This window comes from Phocoena phocoena, chromosome 16 (assembly GCF_963924675.1).
Source record: "Phocoena phocoena chromosome 16, mPhoPho1.1, whole genome shotgun sequence".
Lineage (NCBI taxonomy): Eukaryota > Metazoa > Chordata > Mammalia > Artiodactyla > Phocoenidae > Phocoena > Phocoena phocoena.
The window spans coordinates 50,640,043-50,659,183 of record NC_089234.1 but is presented as its reverse complement, the minus strand read 5'-3'; the positions used below and the strand labels follow the sequence as shown (position 1 = coordinate 50,659,183).

The window sequence follows — 19,141 nt, the reverse complement described above, 5'->3', positions numbered from 1 at the left end:
GCGCATCCGCCTGGTCCTAGTGCTTCCAGGAGTGGGGCAAGAGTAAGGGAAGGGGACACCTCTCCTCTGGGAAGCCTGCTGCCAAACCTGCAAAGCACGCAACAGACACTGACAAACAGGATCCATCCCAACCCCACCTGCCGTTCTCCAGCTCCGAACGCTGGCAAAAGCCGGAAACCTTGGCATCCTCCTTCCAAGGAGGATGCCCAAGTCAGTGGCACTTGCTTTGCTGGTCCTCTCACCCTTCTCCATCAGTCCATCTGCTATCAGTCCTTTAGACCTGAATTTCAGTGTTTATTTCTTTTTTGCCCCAAATCGTGGCAAGAAAAGACAGTCATCGTTCCACAGTAAAGAAGCGTCATACATCCTTGAGCACAATTGGGGAATTGGTATTTCTTGGAGACAGGTTATTAAAAAAGGGAGGGAAAGCTATGCTCCCCACTGCTGACAACTGACTGCCTAATATAACAAAAACTTCTTTTCATAGGGCACGATGCTTTAGCATTCACTTTCATCAAAGGGATCTCTTCCTCTCCAACTTCAGTTACTGTTTTACTGAGAAGGAAAGAAACTGAGGAACAGAGAAGTTGAGCAACTTGTCCAGGGTCACACAGCTAAAGATTGCCAAGTGTTCTGCTGAGAACCTGCATCATGTGGCTATAGAGCCTGTGCTTTTCATGAGTGTAGGGGAGCAAGGGAGACAGAAATAGGAAGCAAGCATCCTGAGTCCCCTACTCCAGGCTAAGACCATGGGGTGGATGTGAAGGGGTAGAGGCAAAAGGCCAGGGACTCCAGAGAGAGAGCAGAAAGCCAAGGGACTATTCCCTTTAGGGACTCAGAGATAGTAGCTTCACAGGTGTTCCAGCACCAGCATGGGGTGGCCACAGGATAGAACACAGTGCCTTCTAGCCTCCCCAGGTGGCTTTGTGGTGTGGAAGAGAAGGTCACATTGTGGCACATGCCCATGGAGGATCCTGCAGGCCTGCTGGCAGCCACCATGGTGAGGCAGGGTAGCCCACACCAGTGGGGAGGGAGGCATGAGTAACAGTGGGTGGATTCACAGCATCCTTGAGTACCTAGGGGACCAGCAAGGGTGAAAGTGGAGGCAACAGACCCTGAATTTACCAGCCTTGTCCCCAGCATGGGACACCCAGGGGCAGGTGAGATCCAATGGGTTGGAGGCTTATGAGGAAGTTCAGATTCATTGTAAAAAATAGAGGAAGTTGTCAGGTTTGGGTACAATTTGAGGGTAGTAAGCTAAACTTCAGTGTAGTGGATTCTTTTCAACTACTCATGAGTTCTAATGGTACCACTGTCAGGAAAGAACCTCTGATTTGGCGGCAAACACACCTGGTTCCAGGTGAGACGTTGCCATAACATACTTAGGTGAAGGAAAACTTCCCTTTCCCTTGTAAGATGGAAATGAAATGCCTGCATCCCTGAGGTGGGAGGAGAATTAAATGAGAAGACAACTGAAGGATCACACCAGGTGTTGGCCCCTCTATTATAAACTGATCTGCAATTTCCTGAGCAAATAAAGGATGGAGAGTCATTTCTGATCAATCACAGGGCCCATATAACAGCCTTAAAGAAGAGCATGGTGGCCAAGAGTGAAGGAGGGACATGGGTCAAAATGCTCTAACCATAAAGGGCTCCAGGCATTTTCCTAATTGACCTTAGAAATCACAGATTTGACTTGAAAATTTTTTTCTTCCTTGTAAATTCCCCTGTGCGTTAGGTGTGTCTCTGGAGACGTTTTTCTCAGGAAGATTACCAAGTGTTCAAAAATCATCTCTGGAAATGATTCAAAGCCTCAAACTTGTTTATTTTTGTACCCAAACTGCATGTGCTTAAAACGAACAGGTGTTGCTGTTAAAATGCTTCTCATTTTCACCTCTCTCAGCTCAACGTGAGATTTCAAATATTCTAAAGAGCCAGAGGTGTTTCTTCCTTTTTTAAAGTAAGAAGTTGACAGTTATCTTTGAAATGTTAAAAAAAAGCAGGTGAAAATCTGTGAACAGGGATTGTCTCTGGGGAGTGGGGTTTTGGATGGAACTTATACTTAATACCCTGTGTTATTCAAATTAATGTATCATAGATTGCTTCAGTCATTTTTTAGAAGCATTTAAAAAGCAGGTCGAATTCTGTCCTCTGAATCTGCTCTTCCCATTAAACACATGGTCCTGGGAATACCTGCAAATCCGTGAGCTGTATGTGTGAGTGTGTAAGGAACAGACCCCTGAGATCACAAGTTCTTCCTGTTCTTAGCTGTTCGGTGCCCCCCAAAAAGCTGTACTGAGAACCTAACCTAACCTAGCAGTACAGAACCTAGCTGTACTGAGACCCTAACCTAACAGAGTCTTTTTCTGACTCTGTGGCTGAGTGGCTGAGGGTTCTGGGAAAATTACCCAAGCCCTGGCTTTGTTTGACTGTGTATCCAAACGGATCTCTCTCTTCACTAGCCTGGGACTCTCTCCTAATTTCTGCACCACTGCTAAGCAGGTAGAGTTCAGCTTGAATATCTGGCCCAATCCCTGCCCCCTCTGCCCAAGTACCTTGTTCTTTTCCCCTCTGATGATGGCTTGCCAAAAGGAAGAAGGAACCATGCCAATCCAAAGAGTACCTGTTACAGCAGGTAACGAGTGAGTGGCAGCCAAAGGTAGGCTGTTGCCCAGAGAACTCAGTGGTGGCACCCTAAATGACCCCAGAAAATAGTGGTAATAGTCCTTGATGTGGGTCATGGTTGTAATCTCAGGAAGCATCTTTGGGAAAGTTTGCTGGGTTTAGCAACCTATAACAAACAATCTAAGAAAAAACAGCGTGAGGGCTGACGGATGGAGACTCAAGACAAGCCCCATCCTCTTCTTGACCCTCCTTCGTACAATGGCCACGCCTCAAGCATTTCCTGGGCCCCAGCTCTGGAACTGTCCTTGGTAGACCACTTGGGTCTTCCTGACCACACCGTCCGCCATGGCCACTGCCCGCTCACCACAGAGAGCAGGATTCAGAATGCAGCCTGGAAAGGGAATCAGGCTGGGGCTGGGCAGGTGACTAACACAGTATGACATTTGGTCCTTAAGCGCCCCAACCAGTTTCTTTGTGTGGATTGGTTTTAAGGTTCTTGGGAACACATGAAAGCATACAGGCTGACTGTCAAAATATCCCCTGGCAAACAGTTTGCTCACTAAGCTGTCTGAGCATGTGATCTATCCTGAATCTCTAATCTCTAGCAAGAGAACAGAACCAGTTCCGGGCAGTGGGGACTGTCTGAATTGACTGCCGGGAGCCAGGATGATTCTAGAGTGTTGAACCTGATAGTACCATCTTCCCACTTGCCCTTCAAGGCTGGGAACCAGCTCTTTGGTTAGAAGGGCACACTTATGAAAGGACAAGATGGACATAATATTACAAGGGAAGATGCAAATTCTGTGTGTCTGCATGAAGAAGCTCCCTGAGACCAGCCAGGCAGTGTCTTCTGTGTCCCTGGGGCCAGGTGCACAGCCTAGCCCATGATGTGTGTCCAATGGATAAGGTGACTCCTGAGGCTCCTGCGCCATCAGCCGACTTTCCCCCATGCTTGCCGTTGTAGGATGTTCTCTTTCTCCACATCTTGGCTCAGGTTGATTCTGTACCTGACATGTTCTTTTGCTTCATCACCGTCTTAAACGCCCATCAAGGTGCAGCCACTGGTCCACCTCCTTTCCAGCCGTACAAGCATCTGCCATGTCGCAGGTGGCTCCTCACACATGTCCTCGTTCAGGTTTGTGGGAAAGAGAGCACTGTGCCCATTTCACAGATGGGAAGCAGATTCAAAGCTATTCAACCTCAAATTCAAGGACACACTGCGGATATGTGGCAGAGCCAGGACTCAAACCCAGGTCATCTGATTCCTAGCACTGTGCTCCCTATTTTTCATTCACTGCTCAAGACTCTTCCCCAAGGCTTTGCAAGGGGTTTTATGGGCCTCCCTGCCACATCTAAGGAATGAACAGGAAAATCTGTATTTGATGGAATGAATACTGACACTAAAAGTTAATATTCAACTCTGAGAAGTGACTCTTCCCTGCCAGGAGCTTTCTGAGGCCATTGTCGGGAGCTCCTTCCTGGGGCTGGGCATTTATAGCTTTCTGTTTTACAGTTCATGAAATGCTGTCAACTTCTCGAAAAGCTGAGGTTTTTTTCCTCCTGGGAGGGGCTGACTCTACCCTTTATGAGAATTCCAAGGCTGCTGGTGCCCTGCCCACCAGGAAACACCTCTCTCTCTGCCTCTCTATAAAGGTCCCCGGTGGCCCCAAGGGAGGACTTCTGCGGCACAGCGGCCTCCCTGGGACGTGACGTTCCCACCCGGCCACCATGAGGTTTCTAGCCCTCGCCAGCCTACTCTGCATCTTGCTTCTCTGCTTGTCCGTCTTCTCCGCGGAAGGTAGGACTATCCCCCTCCCCCGCCCAAGGTGCTGGTTCCTGAACAGGGATTCCCATGTCTGGGAAGATTGGAATCAGGAAATGTTGGAGGGCAGGCCCTCACAGGCAGTCCTGGGCCCTGAAAGACGGGCTGTCACCCCTGAACCTGTACAGCACCTCTATCCACAGTGGCAGCACCGGGGGTGGCTCGGGAGTTTTAAACCCCTGCAATGGGCACAGTGCTCTCTTTCCCACAAACCTGAACGAGGACATGTGTGAGGAGCCACCTGCGACATGGCAGATCTCCCAGCTCCCCACAGACACACACACAAAAACTAAATAAAAGCAGTGTGCTTACCACTCAGACACACAACCTGCCAGCTAGATTGCTTCGTGCTCCGAAGTCCTACCTTGCTGGAAGTTCCGGAGCCGCTCTATTACACGTGCATGAAGCTTGGGGCACAATCTGTGTTGAGGGAACGAATAAATTAACTAGCAGACCATCTGAGTCTGAACACCCCCAAATCTCACGCACAAGAAACACCTGTGGCAGACAGATGGGATGAGAGTGTGTGGTGGGGGGCATGTTCGTGTGCATTTGGAACTGGGGGAAACAGCCCTTGCACCTCCGTGGATATGAGTATTTAGCTCTTCTGTCTTTCTCAATTCAGATAGCTGAATACTTTGAGCTTTTACTCTTGCCTAACCCTCTAAAAACTGCCTACTTTTTTTTGTTTGTTTGTTTTAGCAATTATGGTTATTTTAACATTTATTGGAGTTTGGGGATATAGAAATAAATATGGAGGGGAAAAACACCCATAGTTTCATGACTCAAGAATGGCCGTGTTCAACATTTTGTTTATTTCTTTTCGGTGTGCATACAAGCATCTTTGTAATTGAAAACTCTCTGTGTGTTCAATCTTGTATCTCTTTTATTGATCACTATATTATTATAGTCACCAAAAATACTTATGATTGAAATCTGGAAGCATTTATACCAGAATGTGAACAGCAACCATCTCTGCACGGTAGGATTATAGAAAGTATTTGTTTGCTAAAGTTTCTGCAATGAACGTTGCCACATATACAACATGGAAAACAGTGATGAGAGTTCCTCATAAACACAGTCTATAGCAATGCCATTTATCTGTTGGAAAAGTTAGAGGTTGCCAATGTTACAATGTTTGCTAAAGTTTCTGCAATGAACGTTGCCACATATACAACATGGAAAACAGTGATGAGAGTTCCTCATAAACACAGTCTATAGCAATGCCATTTATCTGTTGGAAAAGTTAGAGGTTGCCAATGTTACCTCAATGACAATTCAATGAAGATGAATACCTTTCCTCGTTAAGTTTCCTATCCATTTAGGAGTATATCTAGCAGATTCCCCAAAGTGGTGTTATTTAACTAATATTTTTAGGTATAACTTGCCATCAGGTGAATGTGCTGTGATGAATTTACATGTTTAGACATTCAAATGAGTCACAACTTTGCACTATTTTAAGTATATGGTAAAAATCATGTGTGTACATGAAACATTTCCTAAGTTTAGGATTATTTTCTTAGATTACCAAAGGGAGAGAATTACTGTGTCAAAGGGCGTAGACACTTCTGAGTGACGGTGCTGAACTGTTACTCGGACAGAGACATGAGGAAGATGTATTCTGGAGGCAGAGTATCTCCCCACACTGACTTTTTTTTTTTTTTTTTGCGGTACGCGGGCCTCTCACTGCTGTGGTCTCTCCCGTTGCGGAGCACAGGCTCCGGACGCGCAGGCCCAGCATCCACGGCTCACGGGCCCAGCCTCTCCGCGGCATGTGGGACCCTCCCCCCGGACCGGCGCACGAACCCGCGTCCCCTGCACCGGCAGGCGGACTCCCAACCACTGCGCCACCAGGGAAGCCCTGACTTTTTTATTTATGGAAAATAGATCACCTAAAGGCCCACTCTTCCCACGGGCCCTCCTGTAGCCTGGCCCATCCTGAGTTTTCTTGAATAAACATTCCTGAGCCCTCAGCCTTGGGAGTCGAAGTTCCCTCCTGTCACTCCTGCACAGACCCAGTCCCTGGTGTCCCCAAGCACGCTAAGAGAGGGTCTCTGTTCCTGTGTCTGCCCTCAGGGAGAAGGCATCTGAGTCATCCTGCCAAGCCCGGCAAAGGCAAGCCCTGCTGCCCCCGAGTTCCTGGCCCTGACCTGATGACCCGGAAAGGTAAGCACCACGCACCTGCCCAGGTGTAAGGAGAAGCTCTGGGGAGGCCATGAGACAGGCCGTGTATGCACCCCCTGGCCCCCGTGCCTGGGGAACATCAGGCACTTTTGCGGAAGGGCCACAAGCAGACATGATCTCACCCTCACTGAGCTTCCCATCTAGTGGGAGAAACTGACCCCCCCCCAAAAAAGTTAACAATTAATCACCTTGAACTGAATACATTCCCACAAGGGAAAGAACAGGATGCAATTAGAAAATGGGATGGGGAAGACCCCTACGCTGGGTGGGAGGCATCAAAGCAGGTGACATTTGTGCGACCTGAAGAAAGACAAGGAACTGGCACCCAGAGTGTGGAGGGGACAGGGCAGGCGGGGAAGCAGCAGGCGAGCAGGCAGGAGGTGGGCAAGAGTGGGTGCGGGCAGTCTGGAGGCACTCACGGAAGCTACGAACCGAGGCAGGGCTGACCTCGTGAGTGAGCTGGCACGTGAGGCAGGGTGACCAGAGGGGATGGGGCATACAGGTCCAGGGAGTCCCAGAGCTGTGGGCAAGCAGCGCCAGTCCAAGGCGCCAGGCTAGAGGTGCAGATCCGGGCTCCCTGCCAGGGCGAGGTGTCGAAGAGCAAGGCTGCCCTCTCCTCCAAGGCCGGAGGGGACTGGGGAGTGAGGGAGATGGGCCAGCAGAGGGCTGCAGGCACCCAGCTCCCAGGACTGGGGCACCAGGCCAAGGGCAGGCTGATGCATGGGAGTTGCCTGACCCGGGGTGCAAGGTTAGGACAGCTGGACCTCTGCTGGCGTTTGGTAGGAGGGTCCTAGAGCCTGGGCCTGGCAAAGCCCCCATGGCAAAAACCAGCCAGGCCTGACACAAACCCAGGGTTCCTGCCTGCCCGCCCCACCACCACCCCTGCAGCCTAAGGCCCCCTCTCAGAAGTCTGAGAAGGTCCCAGCCCTGCTGGCTCCTCTGGGGCCGTGGCCCAGGGAACCTGTGATCAGAGCCGAGCTCCCACACCCCTCCCAGCTACAAAGAGTCCTGTGCACCAAGCTGGGGGCGGGTGGGGGCCTGGGTGTGAAGCAGAGGGAGGGAGGCAGGCTGAACGGCTCAGCCTCGGGCCACTTCTCTGGAGAAGCTGACAGCCCCTCCTTTGAGACTGGCCTCACATGCCGCTGGGGCCGGGTAAAAATAACCACTTCTCACACACTGAGCCCCAGTGTGAGGCCCGGCCTGGGCTGGCTGACTGCAGCTCTGCTCTCCCGGGAGGCTCCAGCCTGGAGGAGGAGGTGTGTGAATCCTTCCCCATGGGGAGGGGCAGGGTATGCTCAGACCCTGCAACCCCTCCCCAGGATGGACTTGCTCAGAGGCCCTTGTCGATGAAGAAAATCAATAAACAATCAATAATAAGAATAGAAAATAGTTTGATTTGAGCCAAACTGAGGACTAGCCCAGAAGCCCGCCTCCCAGATTACTCTGAGAAAATGTGGAGAAGCAGGGTTTTCAGCACAGTTTTTTATCTTGTCAGAGCAAAGAACATTAAACAAGTCAGGGTTGCATTTCTTCAAGGTTTCAAAAAAAAAAAGAACAGACCAGCATGTACACAGCGACTCAGTATGACCTTGGCACCTGGGAAGGAATGCTAATCAAAGGAGTACCAGCCCTGGCATCCCAGGAAGAGGGGCATTTAATCTATATTTTAAACATGGACATTCTTTACTTCTGGTCAATGTGCCCTTTTACTATTCAAAGCAGATGTACAATGTATGTTTGATAAGGCCACACACAGGCTATTTTAGTTAGCATAAAATTCAAGTTAACTCACGTATAAGCCAGAATGACTTCCCTATTTCTCAATATGTGAAAAAAATTTTAGTTTTTGGCCACGCTGCACAGCTTGTGGGATCTCAGTCCCCCGGTCAGGGATTGAACCCAGACCACGACAGTGAAAGCCCAGAATCCTAACCACTAGGCCACCAGGGAACTCCCTGTGAAAATTTCTTTCATCACAATAAGCATAAGAGAAGTTAAGGATGCATGGTGCGCGCGCACACACGTACACACACACAGACAAGCCCACACGGTTCATAGAAAACAGCTGGGTTAACCCCTTGTGCACAGTACAAGGGCAGCTCTTTTTTCAGTCACACAAGACTTTAGGATAATCTAAGTGCATGGCTCCCGTGCTGAGTCTGGATTTCTTGTAGTGTATATGTCTTTTAAATTCCATCGCAGGAATTTGCAAACAACTTAGAACAAGAAGAGCAAAAAACATTTTTACTAGGTCCCTGTCATGCGGTCTCATTTAAATCCTTGGAACCGCCCTGGGGAAGCATGGTCACCACTTTACAGATTGGGAAACTGAGGCTCAGAAAGACCATGAGGCAGAGCCAGGAACTTGGATCTGTCTTCCTCCTTCCACTGCAACAAACGCTCTCCTCCAGAGAGAGAACTTTCCAGCATCACGCTTATGAAGACATGTGCGTGCCCAAGGGAGACTGCATACTTTCTGGAAGGAAAGCTCCATCTGGGTTGGAATCTCAGCTCTACCACTGGCTAGCTGTGCGCCCTTGAGCAGGTACCCCAGCTCTGCTAAGCCTCAGTCTCCTCACCTGTGAAAGGGTATAATAATGGACTCTATATTTTCATAGAGTCTATTACCTCACTGTCCATGGGGTCGTGACTATAAAGCCAGGCATTGGCCTGGCACCAGCTACCCCATAAACTTGCCCTCCCGTGGCTGTGGAGGAAGTCTGAGCTCGCCCAGGCTTGGAGGTTCCACCCGCCGTCTTCCAGGGCTGACCCTGGGGCTCTCTCAACGCTGTGGAATCAACAGCAGGGACACTGGGTGTGCCAGGCTCTGGGAATTCAGCCTCTCTATCCCAGTTCACTGACATAGGAGTGTCTGCGCATGTCTGTCGAAAGAGAAGGTAACCTGGGGCAGCCTGGAGGATGTCCCTGAGCTGACATCACCAGCTGTGACACACGCAGGACAATATCACCTACCCTCCAATCTAAGGCATCTTTCCTGAGCATGGCTTTTACCTATGTGCTCTTCTAGGACCGTGGTGGTGACAGGAAGAGGCGGGCACAGGACTCTGGGTCAATTTGACAAAACCATTGTCAAAAATCAATGTGCTGAGTGGCCAATTTGCTGAACTTACCACATTTACCAATTTACTAAAAAAGGGCTTTCTATAAAGCATTTGAAAAGTTTGTAGCAATCTATATGGCAGCACTTTTAAAAGGAATGTTCAATTTGTTGATTCTGTTAGCACTTGAGGAACCTCAGGTTTAGGCTGGGGTCAGACTGACAGCTGTCTAGACCCCACCAGCTGGGAAGTTCTGTGACCCTGGGGACTCTGTCAAGCTGCCCTCCATCCATGTGTCCTGAGGCTGTGAGTGAGAGGGAGCTCCTGGGGAAGGCCGGGGCGGCCTTGTGGGAGGGTCCCTCGAGTCTGAGAGTGTGCCTGCCTATCCCACAGACTTCCCAAGACCTGAGAGCTCCGTGCCACCCTCGCTGCTTTGAAGCCCAGCAAAATGACTTGACCCATAGTGGGAGACAGGGGCTGAAAGGGACACAGAGAGATTTCTTCCCCACCGTGGGGTTGCCACTGTCTTCAGAAAGGAGCCCAGACTGCAGAGACAAAGGTTACCCACTGAGGACCACGAGTGTGATGACTTGAGAATTTTGGCAACTTTGGGTGGTAGCAGGGTGGACACAAGGGCTCAGTACAATGGATGCAGGAAAGGAGGAGGTGGAGAAGGTGCCCAGCCCATACTGCCCAGTGGACCAATCAGAGGGACTTAGATCAGCAGTCTTGCTCCTTGTGATTATACCTGTCAGCCACGGCTGCATAACAAAACACCTCCAACTTCAGTGGCCCAAAACAATAAGTAGTTATCATTTTCCATGTGTCAACAGGTCAGTTGAATGGTTCTTCTCGTCTTGGCTGGGCTCATTCATTCTTCCAAGGGTTGGACAGGCACTTCTGCTGAGCTTGGATGGGCTCTCTCACATGTTTGGGGGTTGGTGGTCCGAAGCTAGGATGGTCTCAGTTGGGCAAATGGACTCTCTTCCACATGGTGTCTCATCCTCCAACAAGGCAAACTCAGACTTGTCTACCTGGGGCTGCAGGGCTCCTCCTATGTGAGTGGAAGTACCTAAGGCCTCTTCAGGCCTCAGAACTGGTCCACCTTCATCTCCACTGCATTCTCTTGGTCAAAGCAAGTCACCAGGCCAGATTCAAGCAGCAGGGAAATAGACCCCTTATCATGATGAGAGAAGCTGCAAAGTCACATTGCAAAGGGAGGGTGGAGAATTGCACCCATATTTGCAGTCAGTTAACTGCAGTATTTATTGTAGGAGCCACAGAAGAGAATCTTGGGGCCTGAGGGTGGGGACAGGGGGTGGAGGGGAAACAGTGATCAGGAAATCATGGTTCTCCGTCAAAAATGCTGGTGGAAAACTCTCACAATATGATACTAATAGAAAGGAGTAGTTTACAGTGTATATTACTATGGTTATCACTATGGAAAGGTAAAAGCACTTTCAAATAGGAAGAAAAAGAGAAAATTACACCAATATTAGCACTTATTTATGATTAAGAGGTGAAGCTATGGATGAATTATGATAATTAAATTTATTTTTCATATAGCTAGTGATTATATAGCAATTACTGTGCAGCACTTACATCTGCTAACTCATTTAACCCTCACAATAATCCTAAGAGTTAGATACTTTTGCTATCCTCATTTTTACAGATGAGGTGCCAAAGCACAGAGAGGTTTAGTAACTTGTTGAAGGTCACCCAGCTAGGGTGGGTAAGTAAGTGGCAGAGCTGGGCTTTGAATCCAAATAATCTGGCTCCAGATTCTATGTTCTTAACAATCATACCACCTTGCATATAATAATAATCCAGAAATGAAAACAGGAAAAAGAAGAATTTCATTACCATAATTTAATAACCCTCCTCATTCATTTGTGTTTCCTTTTTTTTATACAAACATGCTTACCTAGTTTTATTCTTATTGTACCTCATTTTTAAATTTTTAAAATTAACATTGCATTGTAAGCATTTTTCTTCATGATGCTATATAGTCTTCATAATCACAGGGTTTTATCACTGTTAAACATTTCCATTATCACGAGGTACCATTTACTAATTAACCATTTCTCTACCATAGGATATTCAGATTGTTTCCAGAATTTTTTTGTGCTATTAAAAACAAAACTATGGGGAGTTCCCTGGTGGCGCAGTGGTTGAGAATCCGCCTGCCAATGCAGGGGACACGGGTTAGAGCCCTGGTTTGGGAAGATCCCACATGCTGTGGAGCAACTAAGTCCGTGCACCACAACTACTGAGCCTGCACTCTAGAGCCGGTGGGCCACAACTACTGATCCCGTGCCACAACTACTGAAGCCCGCACACCTAGAGCTCGTGCTCCACAACAAGAGAAGCCATTGCAATGAGAAACCCACACACCACAACGAAGAGTAGCCCCGACTCACTGCAACTAGAGAAAGCCTGCACACAGCAAAGACCCAGCGCGTCCAAAATAAATAAATGAATAGATAGATAACAAAAACTACGGAGCTTCCCTGGTGGCGCAGTGGTTAAGAATCCACCTGCCAATGCAGGGGACATGGGTTCAAGCCCTGCTCCAGGAAGATCCCACATGCTGTGGAGCAACTAAGCCCGTGCGCCACAACTACCGAGCCTGCGAGCCACAATTACTGAAGCCTGTGCACCTAGAGCCCGTGCTCTGCAACAAGAGAAGCCACCATAATGAGAAGCCTGCGCACCACAACCAAGAGTAGCCCTCGCTCACCACAACTAAAGAAAGCCCGGGTGCAGCAGCAAAGACCCAAGGCAGTCAAATAATTAATTAATTAATTACTTTAATAAAAACTATGGGGACTTCCCTGGCAGTCCAGTGGTTAAGACTTGGCCTTCCAATGCAGGGGGTGCCGGTTCGATCCCCGGTCAGGGAGCTAAGAAGCCACATGCCTCATGGCCAAAAACCAAAACATAAAACAGTAGCCATATTGTAACAAATTCAATAAAAGACTTTAAAAATGGTCCACATCAAAAAATCTTAAAAAAAAAAACTATGAAGACTAGCTTAATGTATGCAGGTTTTTTTTTTCCTTATGGATTATGCCTCCCATAAATGGGACTGGTTTGTCAGAAGATGAGACACATATTGCCTGAGACAGGGAGGAGACAGCCTGAGGGTCGAAGGGCCTGCAAGTAGGTGTGGGTGAACCCTCCCACCACCGCCATCAGAAACAGGGCTTCCAGACCCCTCACCTTTAGTGGACTCTGCTCTTGACAGAGACAGGTGAACAGATAAACTACCTTCTCTCCATCTTCTGCCTGTAAATCAGATTACTGCCTGCTGGGATAGAAATAGCCTGGGCTGGTCATGTTTGCAATGAAAAGCCCCCTCTGGGCCTCCAGGAAGGAGTGTAAGATCTGACTCTTGCTTTAATTTTTTTAAAAAAATATTTGTATCTAAAAATTAATCTTAACTGTATTTTCCCCTCTCCCCCACCTTGACTCTGTCTGCCTCTCTGTCTCTTGTCTGGTCTTGTCTGCCCACTGCTCCTTCCCAGGACACCATGTGAGAAGCTGCAGACCATGCAAGTTCAAGCCAAAGCCCCACTCTTGGGTGGTGCCTGGGGCACTCCCACAGGTGTAGTGCTCCCCAAAACAGGCTCCATATAGCCGAGACCCTCATGCTCAGTGCCTTAGACACCCAGAAGACTTAGGTTCCCCCAGGATACTCCCCTCAAAGTTGGGGCTGATGACAAAGCCTCTGCCCATGAACCTGAGCCTCTTCTCTTAAACACAACATTTCTTGCCTGCCATGTTGGACTGTGCTCATTGCTGCCTTTTAGAAAATCCAGAACCAGAATCTTCTGAAAACCACAACATGGATTCAAAGGTCAAAGTCCTGGAATGCCTGTCTTGTTGTGTGGCCCTGGACAAGTAACTTAGCCCCTCTGGGCTCATGCTGGCTCAGAGATATAAAATCCAGCGACACAAAACATACAAGGAAGGCATCAGTGGGCTTCACTAACCCCTTTCAACCTTCATGGCAGCGAGCTGGGACATTGGAGGGCTTCGTGTCGGGCAGCAAAGGCCCTGGGAAAGTTCCAGAACTCCAGATCCTGGTCTCAATCATGCCACCAACCTTCAGAGTTATTGTGTGCCAGGTTCAGCCCACCTGGCCTCAGTCTCCACCTGGCGCCTTGAACGCTGATAGTCAAGACTCCACCGTGACCTGCGGCAGCTACAAATCTGGAGACTTCCGAGCCAGCTAGGGTGCAGAGTAACAGGAGCCCACGAGCAGCCAACCAGCCATGCAGAGGTTCATCTGTCCTGAGATAGTACACCTAAGCCCCACATCCCGTGGCTCCCGAAGGAGCCCCTTCCTGACTTCCCGATGTGAATCTGCTGGAAAGAACGCTCAAAGAAACGAATTGTAAATAAATAAACAAAATGCATAGCACATGGTTGCTTGAGAAAATTGGTGGTAGGGCCTGAGCCACAGCTTTCTACTAGAGGAAACCCCACACCCTGAGGTCTCTCCTGCAGGCCACGCCTTCCTCACAGCACACCCTAACCAGCAAAAGGGGGGAGAGAGGAATAGTGACAAGAGCAAGGGTCTTGGTCCGACGCACCAGGACTCAAACCCCAGTCCTCCCCAGGATTTTCAGTTTCCCTTGTCTGTAAGATGGAGAGTCCAGGACCTATTCAGAGGGTTAACATGAGGCTCCGGCAAGTAGACAGCTGTAAAATGCCCACAAGGGGCCTGGCACACAGAGGAGCTTGGTTCCGGGAAGCCCCTGCCTTCCCTGCCCCCCACCCTAGGGGAGTGTTTATGCCCAAGTGAACACAGAACTCTGGAGAGAAGGCTCAGAGGGAACAGATGGCCCAGGTCTAAGAGGCTTATCCCTCAGTAAATGCCTTCTAATCTGATTCTCCCGGCAAGGTGAGAAGGCCCTCCCCACGTCATCCCACAGGCACGTCTGAGAAGTCCAGGCCCACCAGGTGCGAGGCTGATAGGCAGAGCTTCCCTGGCCCTGGGCAATGGGGACAACGGTCCTAGGGCAAGCTCAAAGTCCCTACCTTGTCCTAGGACAGACCTTTGCCTTCCTTCCAGGAACTTCATTTGCGAGCTCATTCACTCACTCACTCAGTCACCCATTCCTGGGGGTAGGTAATGGTCAGACGGTGCTAGTTGTGAGGCTCAGAGCTGAGCAAATACGGTCCTTGAGGGCAGAGAAATCCTCATGCAGTTGGGAGACAAGAACAGAGGACCAAGCACGGGAATGGATGTGAAAAAAGGAGGAGCTTATGCTTGCACTGAGTTATGGGAGAGTCCCAGCGGGAGAATGGGTGTGTGTGTGTGTGTGTGTGTGTGTGTGTGTGCGTGCGTGTGTGTGTGTGTGTGTGTTAGGGTGAAGCAGGGGTAAAGACTTGAGTGTTTGAGAAGAATCTAGCAACTGGACAGCAAAATCGTGGGACAAAAGGGAAGTGGAGTTTTCAGTCTGGGGCCATGAGAGCACCCAAACGTCATCAGATATTTAGAGCTTATCCTGAGGACGATGGAGAGCCAGAGCTGTCTGTGAGCAGGAGAGAACGCAGGTAGGAAGGACCATCAGGAAGAGATGGAATGAGCTGGAACGAAGGCAGAACAGCAGGGGAGGGACACAGGGGAGGGATTCCAGGGGCTTCTGAACAGCAGTGGAGCAGCCTTGAGGCTCGGTAAGTGTATGGGCTGGGGGCCAAGTGGACATTTCCTGCGCTGTGTGGGACTCTCACCAGGAACTCTCTTGCAAGGTGAACCCCTCGCCGCCCAGCAATGGGGGAGCTGGCCATTCCAGATCCTCGTCCCTCACCCATCACCTCTCCGCTCCACCACACCCCACCCTACCCAAGAGAAGATAAAACACTCACACGAAACTAAACACGCGTGCTCGAGAGTCAACAGGAGGAACAATTCGAAGGCCAACAATTCCTCAGGAAAGCACAACCGCAGAAGCCTCGGCATCTTTGAGGGCGCACTAGGGAAGTCATTTAAGGTACACAAATAAAAGGAAGACACAACCTGGCCCTTGGGAGGAGGCTGTCTCTGAGGGGCAGGAATGCAGTCCCTGCAGCTCTGAGCCACTGGCCTGGGGGAGGTGAGTGCCAGAAAGAGACCAGCCTTGGGCCAGATGGACAGTGACCCAGAGGGGCTTCCAGGGACACCAGCCCTCAGAGCAGCCCAGGCCAAAAGTGGGAGGCACAGAAAGGAGCTGAGGACCCTGCACCTGTCCGCCCACCCTGCCCCATCTGTCCTTCCTCTGAGGAGCAAGGGAAAGACTGAGACCAATTCCCAAGCAAACAGAGGTGCCCATGCAGAGCCGGACGCTGTCCAAATGCCAAACACTCTCCTTCCCACGCTCACCTGTGGGATGCCCTCTTCAGAACTTGTGACACGGGCTTTTAAACTTGATGGAAGAACTTAACCCTCAAAGGGTATTCAGTTGACAGGGAATGTCTTATGAATAAGGCTATTCAAGGCTCACAGGGACCCTAAGAGGATACGAAGAAAACCCAGGCATCTGGAAGTGACTTTACGTTATAAAACTGGAATTCTTCTGTTGCCTTAATTGACTCCTTGAAGAATCTAAACACACTGGCAGGTTACAGTAGTGTCACTAGAGAAAGTGTGCAGTCTCCATGGTAACTGAAGGGGCCCACACTCCCTGACTTGGTGGGACCCCTAGTGTAGTTGACAGAGCACAGGCTTCCCAGACAGACTTGGGTTCAGGTGATGGCTGACTGTATGACATCAGGGAGGTCAGACGACCTCTCAGAGTCTCAGGTTCCCCATCTGGAAAATGAGGCCAAGACTGCCTGTCACAGAGGGCTGTTAGGGAGAGGAAATGAGAAATGTCTGGCTCTGAAATAGAAGCCGAACTGTCATCCCAGATCTGTTTCCACCAAACTAAATGGATCCAGAACTCTCCCCCTCTCCACCCCCGTTCAAGACTAGGTCTTCAGGTACAGAGTGAAGTAAGTCAGAAAGAGAAAAACAAATATCGTATATTAATGCATATATGCAGAACCTAGAAAAATGGTATACAGATGAACCGGTTTGCATGGCAGAAACAGAGACACAGATGTAGAGAACAAACGTATGGACACCAAGGGGGGAAAGTAGTGGGCAGGGATGGTGGAGAATTTTATACAGGGATGCTGTGTAAAAAATAAATGAAATAAAATTCAAAAAAAAATTATATGAATGAGCTCTTTAACATTCGGTAATTCTACACTGTTCTTTTACAACTTATATTTATGTTCCAGTTCCCCATAAAATGTTATCCAAATGTAATACTTTTTGTGTTTGAAAAACATTTTATTGATCACATCTTTGCAATAAAATTATGTATGTATTAAAGTAAAATTAAAAAAAAAAAAAAAAAAGACTAGGTCGTCCGGGACCAGCTCCATCCCCGGCTATCACAGAACCTCCTGTTGGAAACCACATGCATTTTACAGCCCTGTGTGCCCACCCACTCTGCTGACTCATCTCTGAGCTTATCTCTGGGCCAACTATCCAGGGTAAACCACTTTCTAGAGTCCCAGCTGGTTAATGTTCACGCAGGACCCCACATGTGACTCCCTCCAACTGACTCCAGAGCCACTTGCCCTGTGGTGGAAGCATCATAAAACCTTTAGGATGTGGGTGTGTCTAGGTATCTAGTCTGGTTTCCCAAGTGGTGGTTGGACCTTGCCTGTTTACAAGCAGTCTGGTAACATGTGGCCAGGTCCAGAGGCAGGTGGCAGGCTTGTTATCAACAGCTCCATCACTGGAAGAGGTCTTTGGTTCATCTGCTCTTTAATCTGTCAAACTGCCCTGACCCTCAGGATTTGCAAAGTATGAACCAGAGGGTGGAATTTATCAAATTACAAGATGTCAGACCTTTTCCACATCAAAATGCCACCATTTCACTTGTTCAACTCAATGTTTAAATACGCTATAGATATGGACGCTTACACGTGTGCAGTAGTTCCCACCACTCCCTATTGCCCTTCCCTCAGCCATTTCACACTTTTCCACATCCTGCCTGGCTCAGCAGGCATTTCAGTGTATACCCTTTGGCTACTTCAGCCTACCCATTTATGGATGCGTGGAGGGGGAGGGAGAATGTCAAAGGCCTGAAGAGGGTCAGCTGTTGACCAGGACCAGGAACCAAGACTTATGACACTGTCAGGTGTCTCTTCGTTCATTCATTTATTCAGTCATCATTCAGTGAGTCAACAGCTGCTCATCAAGGATCTATTGTGGGACAGGACCTATGTGGATACTGAAGCAACCTATGCATGAAACATGGTCTCTCCCCTAAACGATTCACGGCACTCTGGGGGAGACACCAAAGCAGACAGATTACAGCACTAAATTCTTTTAAGGGCCCTGTCAAGGTCCCAAGTAAGGACCAGTTCTGTCTGGGGACAGAAGCATACAACTCTCTGGAGGAGAAGACATTCTTGGGAATATCCCCTACCCAGGCTCAGCCATCTGGCAGGCTGAGAGAGCAAAGAAGACTGCTACAGGTGAAAACAGGCAACGCCAGGACTGGAGTTTCTGCCCACCCGTGTGAATGCCACAGTGACCAAGAGCCAGCATTAAGACACAGGAATCCCAGCAAGCGGGTACTAGTTCCAGCTAGATGGAGACTGGGGGAATAGGTGGCAGCCCCAGATTCCTGCAGAGTCTCTCAGTTAGGGGAACAAGTTGGGTCTTAGATAAGAGGAAGAATGCCATCCCCATGTCAAAGGACACTGAGGCAGCCACCTTATACCTGGCCTGGACACAGCAAGGGGACAGAGAGTGGCCACGTTTCAAAGTAGATAATGTCCAGGACTCCTCAGCCCCACAGAGCCCATTGCTGTAGGGAGAGACTCCCAAATTCCAGCCAGGTGGGTATACCTGACCCAGACCTGTAGAGGACAGTCCTCAGGACCTCACCTGGGCTGGGATAGGTGGGACCTCACAGTCGTGTCCAGAGAAGGTACATCCTCTGACCCTATGCCTTCATGCTCAGTACCAAATCCCATCCTGGACCGTGGCTTCCCTGTCACGAGCAGTCATCTTGTTGGAACTTGGCAACTGAACAGAACAGCTCAGGATGCCAAGTTCCAGGGCAGACGTTAGTCTGCCCGACGGTCTCATCCCAGACAGCTGGGGCAGTAGCAGGGTGCTGGGGACCAACCCTTTCCCCCTCCTAGATCAGAGTCGTTAGGAACATGAGCCCGAAAGCAACAGAAAGAGCTGAGAGCGCTCCTTGCCCAACCTCCCCTAGTGCAGGTGCACACATGTGACCTGGGCATGCGTGTTTAAATGAGGAGACGTGAGCGATCCGCTGGCTGTGCACGCATGTGTGCACAAATGGGTCTGCAAGTAGGACTAGAACTCGTGTGTTTTCGGGCAGCTGTGTGAATGTGCGCGCAGGTATGTGGGCAAAGGCACCGCGGGTTAGCA

At 49.5% G+C, this 19,141-nt stretch overlaps 1 protein-coding gene across 1 annotated transcript; it reads left to right on the top strand.

Annotated features, from left to right (window-relative positions):
- The first annotated feature begins 4,353 nt into the window (after positions 1 to 4,353).
- GPR15LG (G protein-coupled receptor 15 ligand) lies at positions 4,354 to 13,303 on the top strand. Its single transcript, XM_065894940.1, has 3 exons — positions 4,354 to 4,423; positions 6,524 to 6,613; positions 13,218 to 13,303. Exons 1-3 carry the CDS (start codon positions 4,354 to 4,356, stop codon positions 13,301 to 13,303), a joined length of 246 nt encoding a protein of 81 aa, XP_065751012.1.
- The last annotated feature ends 5,838 nt before the right edge of the window (positions 13,304 to 19,141 follow it).

Excerpts from the sequence above, each read along its gene's own strand:
- GPR15LG (XM_065894940.1), top strand. The coding sequence starts at position 4,354 with ATGAGGTTTCTAGCCCTCGCCAGCCTACTCTGCATCTTGCTTCTCTGC. Across the intron at positions 4,424-6,523 it reads GTCCGTCTTCTCCGCGGAAG|GGAGAAGGCATCTGAGTCAT; the intron begins GTAGGACTATCC and ends GTCTGCCCTCAG. Across the intron at positions 6,614-13,217 it reads TGACCTGATGACCCGGAAAG|GACACCATGTGAGAAGCTGC; the intron begins GTAAGCACCACG and ends GCTCCTTCCCAG.